Source organism: Eleutherodactylus coqui, chromosome 12, assembly GCF_035609145.1.
Source record: "Eleutherodactylus coqui strain aEleCoq1 chromosome 12, aEleCoq1.hap1, whole genome shotgun sequence".
NCBI lineage: Eukaryota > Metazoa > Chordata > Amphibia > Anura > Eleutherodactylidae > Eleutherodactylus > Eleutherodactylus coqui.
Window position 1 is genome coordinate 121,971,635 of NC_089848.1, and position 14,525 is coordinate 121,986,159.

The window sequence follows — 14,525 nt, forward strand, 5'->3', positions numbered from 1 at the left end:
TTACATTACAGGGATCTTATAGTCCTGCTGTGTGTTGGGGTTATGTATCCTGTCTGCGGTCCGTACATGTCAGCAGGTCTTACAGCTCCTTACATTACAGGGATCTTATAGTCCTGCTGTGTGTTGGGGATCTGTATCCTGTCTGCGGTCCGTACATGTCAGCAGGTCTTACAGCTCCTTACATTACAGGGATCTTATAGTCCTGCTTTGTGTTGGGGTTATGTATCCTGTCTGCGGTCCGTACATGTCAGCAGGTCTGACAGCTCCTTACATTACAGGATCTTATAGTCCTGCTGTGTGTTGGGGATCCGTATCCTGTCCGCTGTCTGTACATGTCAGCAGGTCTTACAGCTCCTTACATTACAGGGATCTTATAGTCCCGCTGTGTGTTGGGGTTATGTATCCTGTCCGCGGTCCGTACATGTCAGCAGGTCTGACAGATCCTTACATTACAGGGATCTTATAATCCTGCTGTGTGTTGGGGATCTGTATCCTGTCCGCGGTCCGTACATGTCAGCAGGTCTTACAGCTCCTTACATTACAGGGATCTTATAGTCCTGCTGTGTGTTGGGGTTATGTATCCTGTCTGCGGTCCGTACATGTCAGCAGGTCTTACAGCTCCTTACATTACAGGGATCTTATAGTCCTGCTGTGTGTTGGGGTTATGTATCCTGTCTCCAGTCCGTACATGTCAGCAGGTCTTACAGCTCCTTACATTACAGGGATCTTATAGTCCTGCGGTGTGTTGGGGTTATGTATCCTGTCCGCGGTCCGTACATGTCAGTAGGTCTTACAGCTCCTTACATTACAGGGATCTTATAGTCCTGCTGTGTGTTGGGGTTATGTATCCTGTCTGCGGTCCGTACATGTCAGCAGGTCTTACAGCTCCTTACATTACAGGGATCTTATAGCCCTGCTGTGTGTTGGGGATCTGTATCCTGTCTGCGGTCCGTACATGTCAGCAGGTCTTACAGCTCCTTACATTACAGGATCTTATAGCCCTGCTGTGTGTTGGGTTATGTATCCTGTCTGCGGTCCGTACATGTCAGCAGGTCTTACAGCTCCTTACATTACTGGGATCTTATAGTCCTGCTGTGTATTGGGGTTATGTATCCTGTCCGCGGTCCGTACATGTCAGCAGGTCTTACAGCTCCTTACCTTACAGGGATCTTATAGTCCTGCTGTGTGTTGGGGATCTGTATCCTGTCTGCGGTCCGTACATGTCAGCAGGTCTTACAGCTCCTTACATTACAGGATCTTATAGTCCTGCTGTGTGTTGGGTTATGTATCCTGTCCGCGGTCCGTGCATGTCAGCAGGTCTTACAGCTCCTTACATTACAGGGATCTTATAGTCCTGCTGTGTATTGGGGTTATGTATCCTGTCTGCGGTCCGTACATGTTAGCAGGTCTTACAGCTCCTTACCTTACAGGGATCTTATAGTCCTGCTGTGTGTTGGGGATCTGTATCCTGTCTGCGGTCCGTACATGTCAGCAGGTCTTACAGCTCCTTACATTACAGGGATCTTATAGTCCTGCTGTGTGTTGGGGTTATGTATCCTGTCCGCGGTCCGTACATGTCAGCAGGTCTTACAGCTCCTTACATTACATGGATCTTATAGTCCTGCTGTGTGTTGGGGATCTGTATCCTGTCGGCGGTCCATACATGTCAGCAGATCTTACAGCTCCTTACATTACAGGGATAAGTTCCTTTTTGTGTGTCAGAGGGCAATGCACTACTGATTATAAAGGTCCTCAAATTTTGGGGTTGCCTCTAACACAGAAGGGGAGGGTCTGGGAATATGGTTTTCAGGCGGTCATCCTTGTGTAGGTATGATGGAGTTTCTTTGTGGTTTTCTTTAGTACCTCTAGCTGTGGATTGTAGGTCACTACTAGAGGAACACGATTGTTTCTTTCCTTCTCCTTGTATTGGAGCAGTTGATTTCTGGGGATCCTGGTGGCTCCGGTGATTTGGTCATCAATTGAAGTGGGATGGTAGCCCTGATTTAAAAATGTCTTTTAAAGATGGCTATCTCACAGGTGCCAAAAACTCCTTTGTGATGGAACCCAGTAATGGAACCATTCACTGTCATTAGTTATATCTGGAGTACAGAATAATGTAGTTGACTATGTTACCCTACCCCCCAAATATAATGGAAACAAAAATAAACGCGGTCAAAATGACACCAAAGTAGTGTGCGTTTCACTAATGATAGTGAATAGTGCCATTCATTGGGGGTTTAGCCCTAATGCTGTTTTCGGTACCTATGATGTGACCCCCAGACAAAATCCTACGGTGTAGGGAAAAATGCTGTGCGAACACTCTTTTACTCATCCAGAAACTCGAGTCCAGAATTCACTCAGCAAGCATGATAGTAACTTGTGGTAGTTGTGTGGGATGTGGCTAGTTGTCACTAAGGGTGGTTTCACATTTGCGCTTGTGATTCCACTTTCCTGCTCCATTTGGAGAGCAGAAAAGGGGAATCCCCGTGGCTGAACAGCTCTGTCTCTGGACAGAACCAAACAGTGCCGGACAGACCCCATTGACTATATTAGGGTCCATTCAGTTTCCTCTTAGCTGCTTGGCTTTTGAACGGAAGAAAAAGCGTCTCATTGAGCATTTTTTCTTTTAGTATTTTGAGCTGGTCTGCCATGGAATCTCCAGACGGAGGATTCAACGCAGACGTGAAACCGGCCTAATATAATCGCCACAATATCCCACCCTGAAAAGAGCAACCCTGTCACCTGACATGAATGAACCCTAAGTCATCCTTATACATACATCCCAAATGCATTTCTGGTACTGGTTATGCCAGCTTCTTCAGTTGGGACCATGCAAAAATGGCCCTCATGAATGTAAATCACAGTAGACATCAGACTGCAGTCGTGACCATCAGCTTCAATGAATGGGGAAGACATTGGATACAAGATACAAGTCAGTGGGCAAACTCTTAGAATATGTTCACTGGGCAGAATCAGGGGGAATGCAGCCTAAAAAATGGGCCAAAATCTGCAGATTTCTTTTACGTTTTTCTGGCACAGATCCACACACAGATTTTGCTCAATCATGCTAGTAATGCCCACCCACCAGAAGAAGAGTCCTGGTTCTTTTGGGTACCCTCGTACATTGGATATTGCCCTCTGCGATACCTTCTGCTGGTGCTCCACCACATATGCTGCACAAATAACCATATGGAGGATTTATCAATTGATTGGCTATAGTTTTGTGACATAAGAAAGTGGGCTGAAATTATGGCTAAAATTTGCAACTTGGTGATTGGCGTTCTTGAAAAGTGTTGCGAAATGCAGGTGGGGTTTAATAGGACTGGTTTAATTAAAGCAAATTACCTAAATTGTGGGGCAAATCTTTGCTTTCTCATAGCAGGCATTTATTTCATTTTCTAACTTTAAGACAAACCCGTCCAATCCTGCAAAGTTTCAAAAGTAACTTTCGCAAAATGAGGGGTCTGATTCCCCCACCAAGTCTGAAGGCCTCTATAGACCTTGATCTCACCAATGTACTATTTATTTCCATATGTATTAGTACCATCATCACACAAAATATGGAACCTGCAGTAGTAAATAATCCAATTTTAACAAAATCTCAAAAGATGATTAAAAAAATCCCTTATTTTTACTTTTCAGGTGCCAAAACCTTTTTAGTCTACAATGACGCCTGCAAGCAATGTCTACAAGCAGAGGATTCTGCACTCGTCATGGCCGAATGTAATGAGAATTCCATTATGCAGAAATTTCAATGGATTTCTGAAGATCAGCTCATAAATGTAGGAACAGAAAAATGCTTATCTGTATCATCTGTAGTGGAATGGTCAGCAGTGACGCTGAACACGTGTGATGGCAAGAGTGACCTCCAAAAGTGGGAATGTAAAAATGAGACCTTGTTTGGAGTCCTTAAAGGTGATCTGTACATGACCTACAGAGATAACAAAAAAATCGTCCTGTCTTCCAAGACAGGACAGTCAAGTCGATGGCAAATCCATTCATCAAAGGATGATTTATGTCTTAATCCTTATGAAGGTAAGGCGGACAAAGAGGATTGATGGCAGAAAAAGACCACCTGGTCCATCTAATCTATATTAATTCACTCTTAGGACAGATAAATGCTAATGCCAGGCTTAAATTCACTTCCTGTTTATTTTCCAACCACATCTGCTTATAGCTTGTTTCTGTTTTTGGCTTCTTCCATCCTAAACCTTATTTATAGGTTTCCACCATGTATCCCTTCTTTTCTTCTGTAACATATATGAAGGATTCCATCACGGCTCTCTTCTCCCTTCTATAACATATATAAAGGTTTCCATCATGTCCTCCTCTTCTTTCTCTTCTCACTTCTATAATATATATAATGGTTTCCATCATGTCCCCCTCTCCCTTCTATAACATACATAAAGGTTTCCATCATGTCCCCCTCTCCCTTCTCTCCTCCTGTAACATATATAAAGGTTTCCATCATGTCCTCCTCTCCCCCTGTAACATATATAAAGGTTTCCATCATGTCCTCCTCTCCCTTCTCTCCTCCTGTAACATATATAAAGGTTTCCATCATGTCCTCCTCTCTCTCCATTCTCCTCCTGTAACATATATAAAGTTTTCCATCATGTCCCCCTCTCCCTTCTATCCTCCAGTAACATATATAAAGGTTTCCATCATGTCCTCCTCTCCCTTCTCTCCTCCTGTAACATATATAAAGGTTTCCTTCATGTTCTCCTCTCCCCCTGTAACATATATAAAGTTTTCCATCATGCCCCCCTCTCTTCTCTCCTCCTGTAACATATATAAAGGCTTCCATCATCTCCTCCTCTCCCTTCTCTCCTCCTGTAACATATATAAAGGCTTCCATCATGTCCCTCCTCTCCCTTCTCTCCTCCTGTAACATATATAAAGGTTTCCATCATGTCCCTCCTCTCCCTTCTCTCCTCCTGTAACATATATAAAGGTTTCCATCATGTCCCCCTCACCCTTCTCTCCGCCTGTAACATATATAAAGGTTTCCATCATGTCCCCCTCACCCTTCTCTCCTCCTGTAACATATATAAAGGTTTCCATCATGTCCTCCTCTCCCTACTGTCCTCCTGTAACATATATAGAAGTTTCCATCATGACCCCCTGTCCCCTGTCTCCTCTTGTAACATATATAAAAGTTCCCAATATGTCTCCTACTCCTTTCTATAACATACATAAAAGTTTCCATCATGTCCTCATCTCCCTTTTCTCCTCATGTAACATATGTAAAGGTTTCCATCATGTCCTCCTGTCCCTTCTCTCCCCCAGTAACATATATAAAGGATTCCATCATGTCCTCACTCTCCCTTCTCTCCTCCTCTAGCATATATAAAGGTTTCCATCATGTCCTCATCTCCCTTTTCTCCTCATGTAACATATGTAAAGGTTTCCATCATGTCCTCCTCTCCCTTCTCTCCTCCTGTAACATATATAAAGCCTTCCATCATCTCCTCCTCTCCCTTCTCTCGTCCTGTAACATATATAAAGGTTTCCATCATGTCCTCCTCTCCCTTCTCTCTTCCTGTAACATATATAAAGGTTTCCATCATGTCCTTCTCTCCCTTCTCTCCTCCTGTAACATATATAAAGGTTTCCATCATGTCTCCCTCTCCCTTCTCTCCCCCAGTAACATATATAAAGGATTCCATCATGTCCTCCTCTCCCTTCTCTCCTCCTCTAGCATATATAAAGCCTTCCATCATGTCCTCCTCTCCCTTCTCTCCTCCTGTAACATTTATAAAGGTTTCCATCATGCCCCCCTCTCCCTTCTCTCATCCTGTAACATATATAAAGGTTTCCATCATGTCCTCCTCTCCCCCTGTAACATATATAAAGGTTTCCATCATGTCCTCCTCTCCCTTCTCTCCTCCTGTAACATATATAAAGGTTTCCATCATGTCCTCCTCTCTCTCCCATCTCCTCCTGTAACATATATAAAGTTTTCCATCATGCCCCCCCCTCTCTTCTCTCCTCCTGTAACATATATAAAGGCTTCCATCATCTCCTCCTCTCCCTTCTCTCCTCCTGTAACATATATAAAGGCTTCCATCATGTCCCTCCTCTCCCTTCTCTCCTCCTGTAATATATATAAAGGTTTCCATCATGTCCCCCTCTCCCTTTTATCCTCCAGTAACATATATAAAGGTTTCCATCATGTCCTCCTCTCCCTTCTCTCCTCCTGTAACATATATAAAGGTTTCCTTCATGTTCTCCTCTCCCCCTGTAACATATATAAAGTTTTCCATCATGCCCCCCTCTCTTCTCTCCTCCTGTAACATATATAAAGGCTTCCATCATCTCCTCCTCTCCCTTCTCTCCTCCAGTAACATATATAAAGGATTCCATCATGTCCTCACTCCCCCTTCTCTCCTCCTCTAGCATATATAAAGGTTTCCATCATGTCCTCATCTCCCTTTTCTCCTCATGTAACATATGTAAAGGTTTCCATCATGTCCTCCTCTCCCTTCTCTCCTCCTGTAACATATATAAAGCCTTCCATCATCTCCTCCTCTCCCTTCTCTCGTCCTGTAACATATATAAAGGTTTCCATCATGTCCTCCTCTCCCTTCTCTCTTCCTGTAACATATATAAAGGTTTCCATCATGTCCTTCTCTCCCTTCTCTCCTCCTGTAACATATATAAAGGTTTCCATCATGTCTCCCTCTCCCTTCTCTCCCCCAGTAACATATATAAAGGATTCCATCATGTCCTCCTCTCCCTTCTCTCCTCCTCTAGCATATATAAAGCCTTCCATCATGTCCCCCTCTCCCTTCTCTCCTCCTGTAACATTTATAAAGGTTTCCATCATGCCCCCCTCTCCCTTCTCTCGTCCTGTAACATATATAAAGGTTTCCATCATGTCCTCCTCTCCCTTCTCTCCTCCTGTAACATATATATATAAAGGTTTCCATCATGTCCCTTCTCTCCTCCTGTAACATATATAAAGGTTTCCATCATGTCTTCCTCCTCTCCTCCTGTAACATATATAAAGGTTTCCATCATGTCCCCCTCTCCCTTCTCTCCTCCTGTAACATATATAAAGGTTTCCATCATGTCCTCCTCTCCCCCTGTAACATATATAAAGGTTTCCATCATGTCCTCCTCTCCCTTCTCTCCTCCTGTAACATATATAAAGGTTTCCATCATGTCCTCCTCCCTCTCCCATCTCCTCCTGTAACATATATAAAGTTTTCCATCATGCCCCCCCCCTCTCTTCTCTCCTCCTGTAACATATATAAAGGCTTCCATCATCTCCTCCTCTCCCTTCTCTCCTCCTGTAACATATATAAAGGCTTCCATCATGTCCCTCCTCTCCCTTCTCTCCTCCTGTAATATATATAAAGGTTTCCATCATGTCCCCCTCTCCCTTCTATCCTCCAGTAACATATATAAAGGTTTCCATCATGTCCTCCTCTCCCTTCTCTCCTCCTGTAACATATATAAAGGTTTCCTTCATGTTCTCCTCTCCCCCTGTAACATATATAAAGTTTTCCATCATGCCCCTCCCTCTCTTCTCTCCTCCTGTAACATATATAAAGGCTTCCATCATCTCCTCCTCTCCCTTCTCTCCTCCTGTAACATATATAAAGGCTTCCATCATGTCCCTCCTCTCCCTTCTCTCCTCCTGTAATATATATAAAGGTTTCCATCATGTCCCCCTCTCCCTTCTATCCTCCAGTAACATATATACAGGCTTCCATCATGTCCCTCCTCTCCCTTCTCTCCTCCTGTAACATATATAAAGTTTTCCATCATGCCCCCCCCTCTCTTCTCTCCTCCTGTAACATATATAAAGGCTTCCATCTTGTCCTCACTCTCCCTTCTCTCCTCCTCTAGCATATATAAAGGTTTCCATCATGTCCCCTCTCCCTTCTCTCGTCCTGTAACATATATAAAGGTTTCCATCATGTCCTCCTCTCCCTTCTCTCCTCCTGTAACATATATATAAAGGTTTCCATCATGTCCTCCTCTCCCTTCTCTCCTCCTGTAACATTTATAAAGGTTTCCATCATGTCCTCCTCTCCCTTCTCTCCTCCTGTAACATATATATAAAGGTTTCCATCATGTCCTCCTCTCCCTTCTCTCCTCCTGTAACATTTATAAAGGTTTCCATCATGTCCCCTCTCCCTTCTCTCGTCCTGTAACATATATAAAGGTTTCCATCATGTCCTCCTCTCCCTTCTCTCCTCCTGTAACATATATATAAAGGTTTCCATCATGTCCTCCTCTCCCTTCTCTCCTCCTGTAACATTTATAAAGGTTTCCATCATGTCCCCTCTCCCTTCTCTCGTCCTGTAACATATATAAAGGTTTCCATCATGTCCTCCTCTCCCTTCTCTCCTCCTGTAACATATATATAAAGGTTTCCATCATGTCCCTTCTCTCCCTTCTCTCCTCCTGTAACATATATAAAGGTTTCCATCATGTCTTCCTTCTCTCCTCCTGTAACATATATAAAGGTTTCCATCATGTCCTCCTCTCTCTTTTCCGTCTGTAACATATATAAAGGTTTCCATCATGTCTTCCTCTCCCTTCTCTCCTCCGGTAACATATGTAAATGTTCACATCATGTCCTCCTCTCCCTTCTCTCCCCCTGTAACATATATAAAGGCTTCCACCATGTCCTCCTCTCCCTTCTCTCCTTCTGTAACATTTATAAAAGGTTTCCAACCTGTGCCCCTCTCCCTTCCCTTCTCCTGTTGAACTGGATGCTGTTTTCTCTAGCAGGTTTCGGGGTATTCTGTATCTTCCTAATTGTGTAGTATGGCATGCACATGCCTTATAGCAACCAAGTCAGACACAAGATGTAAGTCTCAAGTCTTAACTGGATCTGGACGCACAATGCTTAGAGCCTCAGGTTTATTGAAACACATAATACCTGCCCTTTATGGATGTATAGCACATTACATCAGTAACATATATAGTTCTCATTCGTTGGGCCATAAAGAATCCTTCACCCCTCCCCATACCTCTCTCAAGTCCAGTGTATGAGCCAGCCTTTGTCTCCTCAACAAGTGGTCAGGCAAAAGTAGCTTCTTTGTCTCAGAAGTTGAGGGTGGGGGAGGGCTGGGAAGACGCCCAACATGGATACAGTTTTTCAGTCTTGTAGTATAGCAACGTGACTTTAACCCTTTAAGAGGCTGCAGAGGAGCTTTACATTAGGCTAACGTTATAGAACATATCTTTAACCATGCTATTGTCCAGCAATTACCATAATGAAACTATGCGGCCATTAGCCTCTACAGAGTTAAAGTCACTACAGCTGCGTAATACATCTAGTTTATACAAATCAATAGACATTTTACGCTAATTAATCATCATGTCTACTACACTGTAACATATATAAAGTTTCCTATCTTGTTAAGGCTATACAAATCTTTTTGTCTTTGGTGGGGGAGGGGCCTTTTTTCAGTTGATTGCATATATTTTGGTTTGACAATCATGTTTGCAGTATTGTTTTTATAAAAAATGTTGAACCATTCACATTTTGCTATTTCTGCATATCAATGCATATAAACTCTGCAGTCTAGGTATGAGATCTGTCAGTGTGGCTGGACTGAGAGCTCAATTTTCAGCCCTTATCTCTCCTGCACTTTGTATCAGCTAATTTATGACAACAGGAAAGGTAAGCTTTGTTATGTTCATAAACTAGCTGGTAAAAATATGCAGGAGAGGAGAGAGCAGAGAGAAACTAAGCCATCAGTCCAGCCTCACTGACGGATCCCCTACTGAGACTTAGGCCTCCTGTCCACAGGTAATATTTCACTGCGCTACCCGCGGCGATAATCCTCATGTGGGTAATGCAGTGAATGCTTTCCATAGGATAACTATGGAAAGTGCAGTCCGATGTACACAAACGGAAAATCGCTGCGATTTTCTGCTCGTGTATAAAAGTTGCAGCATGCCGCGATTTGGCCGCAAAGAACCTATCATTACTTATAGGTTCATCGCAGAAAACCACTTTAACTTAGCGTTCTCCCGCGGCAGAAATCCGCTGCAGGAAAGCGCTACGCCCATGGACAGCCGGCCTTACACTGCAATTTCCATATACACTGGTATGTAGATCAAACCCGATTGCAAAAATGATTATCAGCCAAGTGAAACAAGCTGCAGCCATTGATGCCCATTGTTTTAATGTATGTCCTAAAATACGTGATCTCATCCTTTGTAGAATTTAAGAATTAATAAATAATAACACGTGAGAACAATAATGCAATCAATATGCTTTACCACAGAGATATACACTTTGAAAGGAAACAGTTGGGGACAACCCTGCAAGTTCCCCTTCAAGTTCGAAAAAAATGTTTATGTGGATTGTACAACTGCTGGACGATCCGACGGGCAACTCTGGTGCTCCACAACCTCCGATTATGACACCGAACAGATGTATGGATTTTGTCCATCTAGCTGTAAGTATTATAGTGATTTATACTGACTTACCTACCTATGGCATTGACATTCAAACACAAGCTATTATTTTGATTGACACAATTCAACCTGTCATTCAATAGCTGACTGCTGTCTCTGATTGGTCACAGTGCTCAGCCAATCAGAGGCAGCCCTTTTAAATCCCTGCCTGCTGAAAGCACTTCACAGCAATTCAGGGAGATGACCCGGCTGGATGCGCCTGAGCCCCAGCAGCTGCAGACAGGTGAGTATATATTTTTTTATTTTTTACACATTTTAGGGATGCTTTTTTAGGGAAGGGCTTATATTTAAAGTCCTTCCCCGAAAATCACCGCAGGGCTTGCCAGCAGCCCATCGCTTTCAATTAAGCTGGCTGTAGCACCGGCTCTATTGAAATTAATGGGAGAACATCGCGCTCCTGTGCCACAGCTGTACCAAAGGATCGTGATCTTCACTGTATGTTCTCAATGGGGTCAGCGCTGCTGCCGCCAGCCACGCTGAGCACAAGGTGAAACCCTTGGATGCGACAGCATCCAGGGGTTTCACATCTAAAAAAGACGGATGCCGCAGTTACCTGCGTTTTAAAATCTGCTGCCCTATATTTACCGCTGCACATTTTTGTGCGCAGGTAAGTATCGCTCATGTGACCGCTGCCATTGAAAAGCATTGGCTTTTAATAGATGCAGATTGCAAACACAAGTAACATGCGCACATAAAAACGCCCGTCTGACTGAGGCCTAAAGGTGACAAATGAGCTGCACAAAACAGGAACTGACAACCTATTGCAATGGCTCTGGGAGTTGATATAAAAAGTAGAATGTTTCAAGTTTTTCTAATCTCGATAATAACACAAAAAGTAAAAAATACCAAAAATGTCATAAAAAAATAACCTGATTTAAATAATACAGTCCCTTTAATGTATCACACAATTGTCTTCTCAGCCATGTCTAGCATCTTTTGGACAATGGATTCCGTTACTGGAGTCAATTATCAGATTAACTCGAATTCGGCCCTCACGTGGTACCAAGCCAGGCGAAGCTGCCAGCAACAAGGAGCAGAACTGCTGAGTATAACCGAGCTACACGAACAGGCATTCATCGCAGGTAGGAACCAGAATCGGAAGGGGCACATCCAAGATTTACACGAATGGAGACATGAATATTACATGTATGACGAATGGCCTGGAACCAAGTCCTGTTCCTTACAGTAACTAATACACAGGATCTAATATGTTGTGCAACCATCCAAACAGTTGTCTTTTATACTTCTGGTGGTACGAGGATCTTTAGGGGATGAAGAGCCCAGAAGGGACTGCTGCCTCTGCATCCCCCATAGCTCGACCGCTAGACACCTCAGAAAGTGATGTCCAAAACTGTATAGGTGGTGATTAGAGATGAGCGAACACCAAAATGTTCGGGTGTTCGTTATTCGAAACGAACTTCCCGCGATGTTCGAGGGTTCGTTTCGAATAACGAACCCCATTGAAGTCAATGGGCGACTAGAACATTTTTGTATTTCGCCGATGCTCGCTAAGGTTTTCATGTGTGAAAATCTGGGCAATTCAGGAAAGTGATGGGAATGACACAGAAACGGATAGGGCAGGCGAGGGGCTACATGTTGGGCTGCATCTCAAGTTCACAGGTCCCACTATTAAGCCACAATACCGGCAAGAGTGGGCCCCCCCCCCCTCCCAACAACTTTTACTTCTGAAAAGCCCTCATTAGCAATGGATACCTTAGCTAAGCACCACACTACCTCCAACAAAGCACAATCACTGCCTGCATGACACTCCACTGCCACTTCTACTGGGTTACATGCTGCCCAACCGCCCCCCCTCCCCCCCACAGCGCACACCAAAGTGTCCCTGCCCAGCCTTCAGCTGCCCTCATGCCACACCACCCTCATGTCTATTTAGAAGTGCGTCTGCCATGACGAGGGACCGCAGGCACACACTGCACAGGGTTGGCACTGCTAGGCAGCGACCCTCTTTAAAAGGGGCGGGGCGATAGCCCACAATGCTGTACAGAAGCAATGAGAAATCCAATCCTGTGCCACCTCCATCTGGAGCTGCACACGTGGGCATAGCAATGGGGAACCTATGTGCCACACACTATTCATTCTGTCAAGGTGTCTGCATGCCCCAGTTAGACCGGGCTTTTTAATTCATAGACACAGGCAGGTACAACTCCCTATTGTGAAGTCCCTGTCGACCGACAGCATGGGTGGCTCCCTGGAACCCACCGGCGATACACAAAAATATCCCATTGCATTGCCCAACACAGCTGAGGTAGTAATGTCGTGCTTAATGCAGGTGGGCTTCGGCCCACACTGCATGCCCCAGTCAGACTGGGGTTCTTTACAAGTGGAAACAGATGCATTTATAATTCCCTGTGGACCCACTGCCTGGGTGGGTGCCAGGAAGCCACCGGCGGTACATAGAAATATCCCATTGCATTGCCCAACACAGCTGAGGTAGTAATGTCGTGCTTAATGCAGGTGGGCTAAAAATTAATTTGATTACACTGTAGGCGAGGGCCCACAAAAATTGCTGTATCAACAGTACTAATGTACATCCCAAAAATTGGCCATGGCCAGCCAAGAGGGCAGGTGAAACCCATTAATCGCTTTGGTTAATGTCGCTTAAGTGGTAACTAGGCCTGGAGGCAGCCCAGTGTAACGAAAAATTGGTTCAAGTTAAAGTTCCAACGCTTTTAAGCGCATTGAAACTTTTAAAAATTGTTAAGAAAAATTATTTGAGTGAGCCTTGTGGGCCTAAGAAAAATTGCCCGTTCAGCGTGATTACGTGAGGTTTCAGGAGGAGGAGCAGGAGGAGGAGGAGGAATATTAGACACAGATTAATGAAGCAGAAATGTCCCCGTTTTGGATGGTGAGAGAGAACGTAGCTTCCATCCGCGGGTGCAGCCTACGTATTGCTTACGTATCGCTGATGTCCGCTGGTGGAGAAGAGAAGTCTGGGGAAATCCAGCCTTTGTTCATCTTGATGAGTGTTAGCCTGTCGGCACTGTCGGTTGACAAGCGGGTACGCTTATCTGTGATGATTCCCCCAGCCGCACTAAACACCCTCTCCGACAAGACGCTAGCCGCAGGACAAGCAAGCACCTCCAGGGCATACAGCGCTAGTTCAGGCCATGTGTCCAGCTTCGACACCCAGTAGTTGTAGGGGGCAGAGGCGTCACCGAGGACGGTCGTGCGATCGGCTACGTACTCCCTCACCATCCTTTTACAGTGCTCCCGCCGACTCAGCCGTGACTGGGGAGCGGTGACACAGTCTTGGTGGGGAGCCATAAAGCTGGCCAGGCCCTTAAAGACTGTTGCACTGCCTGGGATGTACATGCTGCTCGATCTCCGCACCTCCCCTGCTACCTTGCCCTCGGTACTGCGCCTTCTGCCACTAGCGCTGTCGGCTGGGAATTTTACCATCAGCTTGTCCGCAAGGGTCCTGTGGTATAGCAACACTCTCGAACCCCTTTCCTCTTCGGGAATGAGAGTGGGAAGGTTCTCCTTATACCGTGGGTCGAGCAGTGTGTACACCCAGTAATCCGTAGTGGCCAGAATGCGTGCAATGCGAGGGTCACGAGAAAGGCATCCTAACATGAAGTCAGCCATGTGTGCCAGGGTACCTGTACGCAACACATGGCTGTCCTCACTAGGAAGATCACTTTCAGGATCCTCCTCCTCCTCCTCCTCCTCCTCCTCAGGCCATACACGCTGAAAGGATGACAGGCAATCAGCCGGTGTACCGTCAGCAGCGGGCCAAGCTGTCTCTTCCCCCTCCTCCTCATCCTCCTCATGCTCCTCCTCCTCCTCCTGTACGCGCTGAGAAATAGACAGGAGGGTGCTCTGACTATCCAGCGGCATACTGTCTTCCCCCGCCCCTGTTTCCGAGCGCAAAGCAGCTGCCTTTATGGTTTGCAGGGAATTTCTCAAGATGCATAGCAGAGGAATGGTGACGCTAATGATTGTAGCATCGCCGCTCACCACCTGGGTAGACTGCTCAAAATTACCAAGGACATGGCAGATGTCTGCCAACCAGGCCCACTCTTCTGAAAAGAATTGAGGAGGCTGACTCCCACTGC

At 45.2% G+C, this 14,525-nt stretch overlaps 1 protein-coding gene across 3 annotated transcripts in view; it reads left to right on the plus strand.

The window, feature by feature from the left end:
- The window catches only part of LOC136586788 (macrophage mannose receptor 1-like), a 135,861-nt gene that overhangs the window by 12,571 nt on the left and 108,765 nt on the right, over window positions 1–14,525 (plus strand). For all 3 annotated transcript variants that reach the window (XM_066585013.1, XM_066585015.1, XM_066585014.1), the window contains exons 2-4: window positions 3,643–4,035; window positions 10,257–10,430; window positions 11,370–11,531. In XM_066585013.1, coding sequence (XP_066441110.1) covers window positions 3,643–4,035; window positions 10,257–10,430; window positions 11,370–11,531 — 729 coding nt within the window. The remainder of the gene's footprint in view (window positions 1–3,642; window positions 4,036–10,256; window positions 10,431–11,369; window positions 11,532–14,525) is intronic.